This window comes from Alosa sapidissima, chromosome 5 (genome assembly GCF_018492685.1).
Source record: "Alosa sapidissima isolate fAloSap1 chromosome 5, fAloSap1.pri, whole genome shotgun sequence".
Taxonomy (NCBI): Eukaryota; Metazoa; Chordata; class Actinopteri; order Clupeiformes; family Clupeidae; genus Alosa; species Alosa sapidissima.
Window position 1 is genome coordinate 29,617,453 of NC_055961.1, and position 11,834 is coordinate 29,629,286.

The 11,834-nt window shown below is 46.2% G+C and overlaps 1 protein-coding gene across 1 annotated transcript in view; it reads left to right on the forward strand.

Annotated features, from left to right (window-relative positions):
- The window catches only part of LOC121709553 (roundabout homolog 2-like), a 163,801-nt gene extending 152,610 nt beyond the window's left edge, over window positions 1–11,191 (forward strand). Inside the window, 5 exon segments of the mRNA XM_042093025.1 lie at window positions 1,751–2,014; window positions 3,929–4,140; window positions 7,493–7,660; window positions 8,548–8,805; window positions 9,297–11,191. Coding sequence (XP_041948959.1) covers window positions 1,751–2,014; window positions 3,929–4,140; window positions 7,493–7,660; window positions 8,548–8,805; window positions 9,297–9,298 — 904 coding nt within the window. The 3' untranslated portion in view covers window positions 9,299–11,191.
- The last annotated feature ends 643 nt before the right edge of the window (window positions 11,192–11,834 follow it).

Sequence of the window (11,834 nt, forward strand, 5' to 3'; positions counted from 1 at the left end):
CCTCCTTCTCCCTCCCTAATGTCCCTCTATGCAGATGTGTCTGTATCTGTCTCTCTCCTTCTCTCTCCTTCTCTCTCTCCTTGTCCCCTCTCTGCCCTCCCCTCCCCCCATGTGCCTTATCAGGTGTGTTTGAATGCATAGCCTGCCTTCATATGATGCAGTGCTGCTGATTTATGTGCAATCGTTGGTCATTGTGCATGTTGACAGGAGACTGTTGAAGGCAAAACAGCTTCTTGTGTTTTCCTTCTTATTTTTGTTTCTTTGTTGTTTTGTTTTTGTCCTTGTCTCATCCACCCCTCCATTTCCAGAATACGGAGTGCAGATTCCATGTTCTCAGGCAGGAGTAGACTGTCAGCAGGTTTTTATGATGTGTGTGTGTGTGTGTGTGTGTGTGTGTGTGTGTGTGTGTGTGTGTGTGTGTGTGTGTGTGTGACACAGGCAGCGGTGAGCAGACTGCCAGAGAGAGGAGCAGGAGAGATGAACACAGGAGCAGGGCTAATGAGCATTCTGCTGCCAGAGAGACAGAGAGAGAGAGAGAGAGAGAGAGAGAGAGAGAGAGAGATGTGTGTGTGGGGGTGGGGGCACAGATATGGAGAGAGGCAGGTGGGGGGGCATGGAGGGAAGAAAGAGGAGCAGAGAGCAAAAGACAGAGGAGAGAGGAGAGACAGAGACAGAGACTTGAAGAATAATACACATGAAATGAGAGAAGAGGAACAGAGGGAATCTTCTAATAATAATCCAACATGTGGACCCTCTGGGGAGCTGTTTTATGTGCATGCATTGTTAGATTTCTTCATAAAGCCTGCAGTGATTTAAAGATGTCTTCCTCGTTATAGGGGAAAGATGTTAGTTGAAGGGCATAGATGAGAAACGTTGGAGCTAGAGTCCGAAACGTTGTGTGAGCGTCTGACCTTATTCAGACTCTGTGTCTCTCCCCATGTGAGGAGCTCTGACTCACAGTACTCCTGTGGTGCCAATTACTGTTTTTTTCCCTGATTGCAATAATTACTGAGTTGAGACACAGTAGGAACAGAAACAAGTTGCGAATGGACACACACACACAGACACACACACCGACACACACACGGGAGGAATCTTTGATGACATTCGCTTCATCTTTGCCCCATTAAATGTTAAGTGATTTTATCTCCTACGCTACTTGTCATCCTCCCATATCCCACCATCATTGCTAGAAAACGCTTTCCTTAATGTCCTCACTTTCTTTTTGTCCCCATTACTCTTTATGGTAATTGTGTGTGTGTGTGTGTGTGTGTGTGTGTGTGTGTGTGTGTGTGTGTGTGTGTGTGTGTGTGTGTGTGTGAGTTGGGGTTGGGGGTGGGGGGTAGATTCTGTGATTGCCCGTAATATGCACAATGTCCCATAAATACTCATCTGGCCCAACCACGTCGTTATATTTCATGGACGTATCCTCATTCTGAAGCACATTGAGATGAAAGATGCATGTAAATTAGTGCAGGTAGCTTCAGAGAAACATAGCACTCCATGCTGACTCGTTTTGCATGGGTAGTGTCTTTCGGAGGGCCCGAACTTACACTGTACGCTGGGCAGGGACTGAACGTTAGAGCCAAGTCTAACTTTAAATCAAGTTGGCAGCTTTGAAGTCAACCGTTGTCCTGTGATATGATTGAAACGTCCTGTGGATTGTTTGCTAACAGAATGACCTCTGCCCAGCGTATGTGTCGGCCCCTCCTAAAATAGCATTGTGCCTTTTTGCATGTGCCTCACACAGGTACGAGAGGGACAGCTGGGTGGCGCCGCTGCCCGTGCAGACGTACCTGCACCAGGGCCTGGAGGACGAGCTGGAGGAGGAGGAGGAGCGCGTGCCCACTCCGCCCATGAGGGGAGTGGCCTCATCCCCGGTGGCGGTTCCCTACGGCCAGCCGCCATCGGCCTCGCTCGGCTCGGTCCACCACGAGGAGATGCAGTCCATGCTGCAGGCCCACCTGGACGAGCTGACGCGCGCCTACCAGTACGAGGTGGCCAAGCAGTCATGGTGAGGGACCCCCCCGCCCACACACAGGATGCACTCTATGCACATCTGTATCTATGTATTATATGAATGAAACAACTATTCAACTTATTCCGCGCGCAAACATGGGGGGCGCTAGCTTTGCCCACATTGTCTCCGAACTTCCGATTGAGCAGTACATCCATTGCGATAGCAGAGCTCTATCGAGATGACTGGCATCATATGTTATGGGTCATCCTAAAGTTAGGAACGTTTATTTAGGATTTTGGTGACTTAAGACATTTCTGTTATACACCTTTCCTATCTGAAGTTAGGAAAACACTGACTTTGGAGCGGCTGTTCTGTAATGACTTTCTAAACTAGTTACCATAGTTACCAAACAGATAAGGATTTGCGAGTTTCTCCATACCATACAGCGGCCACTGCCGCATCGTCTACCCACTCCGTAGGGGTGAATAGCCTTGGGTAGCAAGGTACAATATTGCAGTCTGACCTCCTGATGGCATTTGCCGTTTTCCTCCCAAGTTAGCCTCTCTATCCTCTTCTGCCATGTTATCCCAATGAAGCTAACTAGACGTAGCTAGCCGACCGGAAGTTTAAAGACAACGTGGAATTTTAAAAAATGGGCGGGGCTGAATAAGGTGAATAGTGTATGTATGGGCACACATCTGTCTTTGCATTTGTTTAATAGTGAATTGGTATATGGATTCATCTTACATTTTACCTTACAATTCACATTATTTTCCTTTGTTTCCAAATGTATTAGTTTGCTGGTTTGATGTGAATTACACATGTCAGAGTTGACACTATTAATTTGAATAGATGCTATTGTTTCATTAACTGTGAAACGTGATATGTGATAACCAGGTCTCATGAACATGATGATGGGTCATGTTTTGACATCTTTAGACAGTTGGTGAATGAATGCAGTGCAATGTTAGCTAGGGATAGCAGGCCTATTGGATTGCATTCATCTACAGGGATGAGAAAGCAGCTAATTCACACACACCTGCTCATTGTGCTTCACTCAAAAGCGAGACAGCTCAACCAGGCCAACTTAACCTCTATGCAAATGCATCTCCTTTGCATATCAAAGCTTTTCCCCAAACAGTACATGAGCCTGGCATTCCCACAAAATGTCACACAAAGGCTGGGCCTGTCGTGTTGCCTGCAGGTGATAAAAGCTTGCTCATTGATTACAGTTGTAACCAGCACCGGCAAAAAAAAAAAAAAAAAACTTGTCAAGCATGGGTGTGGGGGGAGGGGAGGAGGGATGCAGTGACATCTACTTGTTCTTTAGGTGGTGTACGGGTGGGGGGAGGGGGGGTAGTAATGATTGGGTTTAGTGTTGGTGTGCGTCTGAAAACGAGGAGAAGGAAGAGAAAGAGCTGGTAATTATGCTGTGGGGGTGGTGTGTGTGTGTGTGTGGGGGGGGGGGGGGGTGGTGTTTCCACGGCGAGGGTTGTCAAGGCGGGCAGCTGGGTTCCAGATAACGCCCCTGTGCGTGGCTGACAGGCCGGCCCACCGCTCCATCTTTCTGCTGCCGCAAACCCAATTACGGCCCCATTGTGCCGCCGCCGCCGTGGCGCCCCTGCCGTACCATTAGCGCTGCGCGGCCTGGACCCGACCTGCCAGCCCGCAGCCAGCGCCACCTCTGGCATCGCCGAGGAAAAAACACAAATCTAAATTCGATCTCCATTCAGTGCAGCTCTCTGTCTATTGAACTTGTCTGGGACTAGATAGTCTCTCTGACTCTCAAGGGGGTTCTTTCTCTTTCTCTCTCTCTCTCTCTCTCTCTCTCTCTCTCTCTCTCTTTTTGTCCATCTCCCTGCCTCTGGCTCCTAGTGATATTTTCCACTATTGTAATTCCCTTATACCTGCAGTCATTCTTCAGTGTTTTATTTTTTTCTATTTTCTGTTTCCTGTCTTGTCACGCAGGCATATAAAGGGCAGCCCGCTCCCGCCCAAGGCCCCCGCCCCTCCCGTAGGCTACGTGTCCAGCACGCTGGCCTCTGATCTGGGACCGGACATCATGACTGACGGGGAGGATGAGGATGGAGACAGCGAGGAGTACGACCTGTCACGACCGCTGTGTAAGCTGGAGTACACGCCCGGGCGCAGCATGGACAACATGGAGGGTCCTGGCACAGGTAATGTAAACAGACCCACACACACCCACACACACACACACACACACACACACACAGACATACTGTACATACACACACTGGTGTCTCCAAACACACACACACTATATCCTGTCAATGCACACACACAGAGATCTCACAAAGTCACCAACATGAATGCACTTTCCATTAGAAGAAGACACACATCCAGACACACCCAGACACACACACACACACACACACACACACACACACACACACACACACACACACACACACACACACACACAAACACACACAGACACACACACACACACATACACACACACACACACACACATACACGCACACTTCTTACCAAAAGAATGCACACCTATGCCACCATTGACACACCCTTCTGTCAGCTCAAGAATACACACAAAGATGGCCACCATCCAAAAAAAAAAAAGAAAGAAAGAAAGAAATAAAAAAGCTTTTGTCTCATTAGAACAACACACACACAGTCACAACACGCTTTCCTTTCATTACAAGGAACCACACAGATGTCTCCACAAGGGGCCTTTCCTTGGTTTTCATTTCAACAGCCTGATGTGTCTCAGACAAACCTCTCCTGGAGCTCCCATTACCATTACACTTTCCTCTTATGTCTGAGGAGCCTTTTATACGACGAGTGTTTAACTGAGCACAGCCAGCCAGCTCTGTGCTGCCACTTTAACCTAAAATAACATATACCGGTATATATATGTATTCAGTGTGTGTAATGTTGCACTGTATGGAACAGCCACTGAATGATTCATATAAATGCAAATGTTTGACTGCAGATGAGCTAAAGGTGGAAGGGGTGAAACGATTGAATAAGTAAACACGAAATGAAAAAGCTCTGACTGAATGTGTTCAGTGTGCCCAGTGTCATAGGACATAGGCTGTAACAAGCACACTCGCCCCGGCACCAATCCATTCAGCTGGGAGATAAAGAGGCCAACATGATTTATTTCTTAATTACCTTTCATTATAGGGGGGACAATACCAAAATACTTCATCGAGGATAAAATGGGTGACACACACACACACACACACACACACACACACACACACACACACACACACACATTCACACACACACACACACACACAAACACTCACTGGTTAAAAGGGTAGAGTACAGGACATGGGTAATAGGGTGGGGTGGGGGCTGGTGCCAGAGATACAAACAGGTATTGAAACAATCAGTCAAAGGAACTAGACATGACATGCCAGTGTCAACATTCAGGATTAGGTGAGACCTGCATATTATGAATAGCGCTAGTAGTGATTTGTTGTTATTAATGCAAGCAGCTTCCTGTGCATTCTGTATTCATGATTTCATATTTCTTCAGTAGCAGAGATGTTTAAATAGTGTCTCCTCATTGTCCTCGTCATATTGGGGGCGGATATCAGATGCTGTGGTATTTGCCTGTTAAGTACTAACTGGTAATCTAAGGGTCACTGGGGTGATTTTTTTTTTTTTCATTTTGTTGGACGTCGGACAAGAGAATCCGGTAGTTTTAGCTGACATGATGCTGATTTTTCAATTTTCTCAGCACATTCTCAGATGACCCATTCAAGTTCTTTAAAAAAAAAAATAGTCACTCAAAATTTCATGAATTTTAACAGGAAATTGAATGACCGCTAATGAGAGAGGAAGGTTATACAAGTGAGAAATTTGCACATTTGCATGGCGAGGACAGAAGAAAGAGAGCGAGAGAGAGAGACAGAGAGAGAGAGAGAGGGAAAGAAAAAATGTGTATGCAGCATTCAGGAGCGAAATGAATTTTTGATGGAAGCAATCATTCCTGTTTGACATCTCATTTAGCCATTTCTCCCCCTCTCGTGTCCTTTTGATGAATTGTAGGGGGTTATGGGGGGACTCTACATGTATAATATCACTCCAGCTTTAAACATGGCTCCACTTAATTTAAGAACAATTCCACCCCATAGTACCATTGAAAGCACAAACTGCAGCGTTAAAATGACTGTCCGTATATATTCCGTAGGCTACCTCATATTCAATCATATTTCCTATAGCCTTTTTGAAAATCTTACTTTCTCCCTTTGGATGATATTGTGCAGTTAGCCATGGAAACATTTCTCATTAACTTTGCTGAATAACCATGGAGACATGTAACGAGAATTGATCTCCTTTTACTCAGCCAATCGATACGGTGCGAGGGCCTTGGTGATGGAATGAGTGTAGTCTTGCTGGGTGTTGGGAGAAGGGGTGATGGAGGCGGTGGTGGAGGAGAGGAAGAGATGGAGAAAGAGGAGATGGGGTGTTTCACTTGACTGAGCAAGCCGGAGTGTGTGTGTGTCTGTGTGTGTGTGTGTGTGTGTAAGGTGGGTGTAGGTGAGTGGTGGACCACCGTGGGCCTCACCACAGTTTTTCCGGGTGATGATGGAACAGCAGTCCGGGCGAATGTGACACGCGGCGTCACTGATCTATGGGCCGGTGGCGTGATGAAGTAGTTACTGTGCCGTTATCAGAGCCCCGGGGCCGCCGGCACCGCGCAAGAGCGGCCCACTAGATCTGATTATTCTCTCTGAAAGGTCTCTCAGATTCCCACTCTCTTTCTTTCTGTCTCTTTTTCTTTCTTTCTTTCTTTCTCTCACTCATTCTTTCTTTCTTTCTTTCGCTTTCTTTCTTTCTCTCGCTCTCTCTTTCTTTCTTTCTTTCTTTCTCTCAACCCTCTCTGTGCTTCCTCCTCCTCTTCCTCTTCACCTCCGCCTCTGCTTCTTCTGCCTTCTATTGTTCTCTGTCACCATGCCCACACACTCCCACAGGGTGGGTGAGTGTGTGTGTGTGTGTGTGTGTGTGTGTGTGTGTGAGTGGAAGAACATGACCCAGCGTGATCCTTGCCAGTTTTGCACTGCCTGGTCGTGTCGAAGAAATCTCTCTTATTCAGCACGACCCCCACAGGGGAGGTGGCGGGTCAACAGAGCCGTCTGGCACGCTGCCAGGCCCCCTCCGAGTCCAACTTTACCAGACTCTCCTCAGCGTAGTTACACATGGCTCCTCTCTCATGTTAGTACCAATATCTTTGGTTATAACACGGTTATTACATTGGAATATGTGCTATACACCAGGCAGGACTTTTTTTACAAAGTATATATGATGTGATTAAACCTCTTTGATCAGTTGAGGTCGACTGTGCCATATGAAATGCCCTGTTTTCAAACATGCACATTTTCATGCACATTTAGCATGTATTTATGTAAGTATACCAAATTCCTCATAAGGACATACTTAGTTCTCTCTCTCACTCTTTCTCACTATCTCTCTCTCTCTCTCTCTCTCTCTCTCTGTGTGTGTGTGTGTGTGTGTATCTCCTCATCTCTCCAGGGAAGGCCTACTCCTCGCGGACCCAGCCCGACAGCCCCCTCTCCTCAGACAGTAGCCTGCTGGGCACGCAGAGCCTCGGCCACCGGAGGGCGCCACAGGCCCCACGCAAGCACCGGGCAGAGATGACGGGCGCCACTGAGCCCCGCAGGGAGCCCAACCTCAGCGACGGTGAGAGAGAGAGAGAGAGACAGAGAGAGAGAGAGAGACAGAGAGAGAGAGAGAGACAGAGAGACAGAGAGACAGAGAGAGAGATCGTGCTATGGGGAATAGCCACCTGTACTGCTGTAGTATAAAATGAACTGTTCACACATAATGAGTCACATTAAATTGAATATAAATAGCGCATAGCCAATAAGTGAATAACTGATTCATGAATAGGAATTAGAGGCATTGTACAATAGAGCGTATGGATCTCTAATAGTCATTTGATCCAGTATTAGCGGCTTATACTGTTACTTATATTGATTACTGATTTTAAAGAAGAATTATCTACCGGTATTTGTTATTTCTACTGATGCTGATATGAGAATAGTAAATATTTATTAAACATTTTTGCACATTGGAATTAATTTATTTTGATAATTATATTCTCAGAAGATTGAACACAGTGTTTGTGCTCTAATGCTCTTCTAGCTGAGCTCAGCATCATTTTAATTGCGTCATGTGTTTTCACCAACAAATTCACAGACTATGGTTCGTTCAGTTGTCTACATGGTACGCAGGACTGCGCAGTATACCCAGTTAAAAAGCATCATCATCTCAGTATACCCACTTAAAATAGACAAGGATACATATTAACATTTGGGGTTGATCACAGTATGAGTATACCCACTACAGCTAACTACTACATCACAGTATACTCACAACAGTTAACTAGATTACACCACTGAGTTCGTTGACCACCTTCCAGCAGCTGTGCATGACTGGGTCTTTAGGATAGCTCCAAGACTACCGGAGAAAGCTCCATATCATTTTGATGAGGCCTGAACAAAGACTTGGTAACCCCCCTCAAGAGCATCCTTAACCCCCTGCTCTGCTCTGCTCTCCCCCCGCAGGGCGCTCTGCCGCCTCCGAGCCCCTCCACAGTGTGGGGGCACGCCTGCACGGCTCCTGGGGCACCATTGGATCGGACGCGCCCGACGAGTGCCTGGTGTCCACCCTGGAGCGACAGCACATGGGACCCTGGGGCGGCTCCGCCTCCTCCTCCTCCAGGGGCACCTTGGGACGCGGCGTCCACCAGAGGCCCTTCGCCGACCAATCAGAGAGCGGGCGCCTGGGCCTTGGCAGCATGGAGTCGAACCACAGAGAGTTATGTGAGTGTGCCGTTGCCATGGCAACAGCCTTGTGTTTGGGGGATTGTTGTACCAAAGATCTCAACCGTCTCTGGTTATAGTTTCAAGGCTGACGGAGTTGACTATGGTCTGTGTGTGTGTGTGTGTGTGTGTGTGTGTGTGTGTGTGTGTGTGTGTGTGTGTGTGTCTTTGTGTGTGAGTTGTGTCTCCTCAACTATTTCTCTTTTTGTGTCCTTTTTTACTTGCTACATTCTGTTTGAATGTTTTGTTTGTCCTTCTATTGTGTCCCTTGACATTCTTGAATATCTCTTTATCTTGTCAGAGCGAGACTATTGTTTGCTGTCCTACCTGCCTAGCCTTCATCATTTGTTTTGGTTTGACTGGGTCTGTTGTCCCCTGTGTTGTCATTCAACGGGCTCTATGGTTTACCTGTCTTACTGTTCTCTTTCTCTTACCTGTCTTACTGTTACCTGCCAATGTGTCTTACTGTCCTGTCTGTTTCCCTCCTGCAGAATGGCCCATCTGAATGAAGAACTGGACCTTTCACTGCCCCCCCCCCCCCATCCCAGACAAGGGACTTCCCGCTGAACCTGTGCAATGAATCTCTCTCCTTCCTGGTGTCTCCCAGAAGAAGAAAGGAGGGAAAGAATACAAAGGAGAGAGAGAGTGATAGAAAGAAAAAAAGAGATGAAAAGGAACTGATGGTGATGTACAGACACATGGATACACATCTCACTATGCGCCCTCCTGCCCCCCACCCCACTGCGCCCTTTGCCCCTCTTCCCTCTTGGAGAATTATCTCACATGTTCCCCTCCCCCTCCCTGAGTTTTGTGTCACGAAAATGTAAATCACTTATACAATATAAACTTGTTGTGAATGACGTGGAAAAAAATCACAGCTGTAAGCTTATTGTCCCTTGCCATGGAGGAAAAAAAGGGATTTGTATTTCTTGTAAATATGTTTTTATTAATATTATTTTGTTTGATGTTGCTTTGCTATGCAAGCCAAAATCAATTTTTTAGGTTTGTGTCTCTTTCAATGGTCATTTTGCATCGTGTATTGATGAAACGTGGTGTCACAATGGTTAATTTTGTTCTTTTTTTTCATAAATGCTCTAAATATTTGCTAAGTTATTATGAATAATTGTTTACTTTGCACAGAACATTTTTTTGGTGACAAGCACAACGTCTTCAGCTTTGGCTGACTCGTGGAAAAAAAGCGAATGATTATGTTGAAAAGAAGTGTCTGTACTGAGGAGGAGTGGGGGCAGGGGGGAGGAAAAGAGTATTAAGAGATTTCAGGACAGAGCTTTTATCATCCTGCACTGTCAATTGTAAGTGCAGTATGGCAGTTTTGTAGGCAGGCTGTGACTACTGTGGCAGAAGAATACAGAGAGAGAGAGAGAGAGAGAGAGAGAGAGAGAGAGAGAGGGAGAGAGAGAGAGAGAGAATGACAAAGAGACAGAATGAGAGAGAAAGTGTGTGTCTATAAAAAACTTATTTTAAGTGAGCAGTCGATTGGTCAATTGCTCAATGGTTCTCCTTCAAGGAAAGAACACAAGGAATGCAGGGCATTGTTTGGAAGGCTCTGAAAAAGAATTGACAAGGAGTTTTAAAGCTTCAAGAGTGCTTTAGGTATGCAGCAGACATGCTGCAGCAGACATGCTGGCCTCTCTTCCATCACTAATGGAGGCCATTGGTATGGCGGGCAGATAGCAGCTTGCTGTCCTTTTTCCCCAGCCTGGGCACAATGATGCAGCAGTGAGTACTGGACCAGGAGGGTATTTGCCAGATGTGTGAAGATTAGAACACAACACAGATGTGCGAGACAGAGAGAGAGCGAGACAGAGAGAGAGAGAGAGAGAGAGAGAGACTCCTGTATGACCACTTCCCTGTTTGATGTTTAGTTTGCATGTTTAGCAAACTCTGTTCTGGTTTGAAATTAAACTGACAGGAACCATACAGTCACATGTAGGGCAGTCACAGGTTACAGTTCTCTGGTCTGTGAATCACCTGAACCAGTGATAGAGAGAGATTTCTAATGTTTATTTTTATTTAAAAAAGCAAATACCCCCCGGTATGCATTGTGACCTTGAGTCATGATGGTGTGTGCGCCAGTGAGATTCACTTTTTCACCTCTTTGTACGGATCTTTTGATTTCTCTTTCTCTGTGCAGTTTGTAATTATCTCCACGTGTACAGAGTCGCCCTCGGCTGGCAGCTGGCTCTGGCCGGACCTGCGCGTCGGTCAGATCCAGGAGCGGAGGCGGGCCGAGTCTGCGCCGGAGGCAACGGTGAGCCAGGGTCCTAAAACCTGCCGAATCTGTTCTGCCCTCAGGAAAACACAGGCACTTGCAACGTGACCGTTTCTGAAGAAAAGAAAAACATACAAAAAAAAAACATGAACAAAAATGCAAATAAAATATGTATGTGAACATATACGGACTGGTCTGGTTGAGTTATTTCTGACTATGATACTTAATGCACACAAATTTGGAATGTGCTCACTAAACCACCACATCTACTGTGCACAGGACACAGAGCTGAATAGAGGCTAAACAGGCATGACATGCTGATGATGGAAACAGCAAGAATTGACTGAAAATCAGAATCAAAATGGTCCCTCAGCAGTATAAGTGTTGACTTCTTGTAGCCTATGCAGGAACAGTTCACTCCTACACAGCCGATAGGGGATAAATAAGATGTAAGTGCTTTGCATACTGAGAGAGGCACTTGTGAAAATCTAGTGCTAGTCTATCTTCACCCACACACACTTCTGACTCAATGCCCCTGGTCACTGGGAAGGAGATAAAATGTTCTTAATCAAGCAAATTAATAAACAAACAAATAAATCACCACCATTTATTTATTTTGGATTAATCAGAGCCAGCAAATGCATCCTAACGCGACGAAATTAGCATGATTAATGCAGGGAAGAAACTAAGTGGTGATATGAAATTAAAATCATGTTTTCTTCTCTCAGCAATCACAACCACTCTTCACCTTAACGGCTTGCCAGCTCTGTGCGCTCTGCCTGAATTGATGGTGACA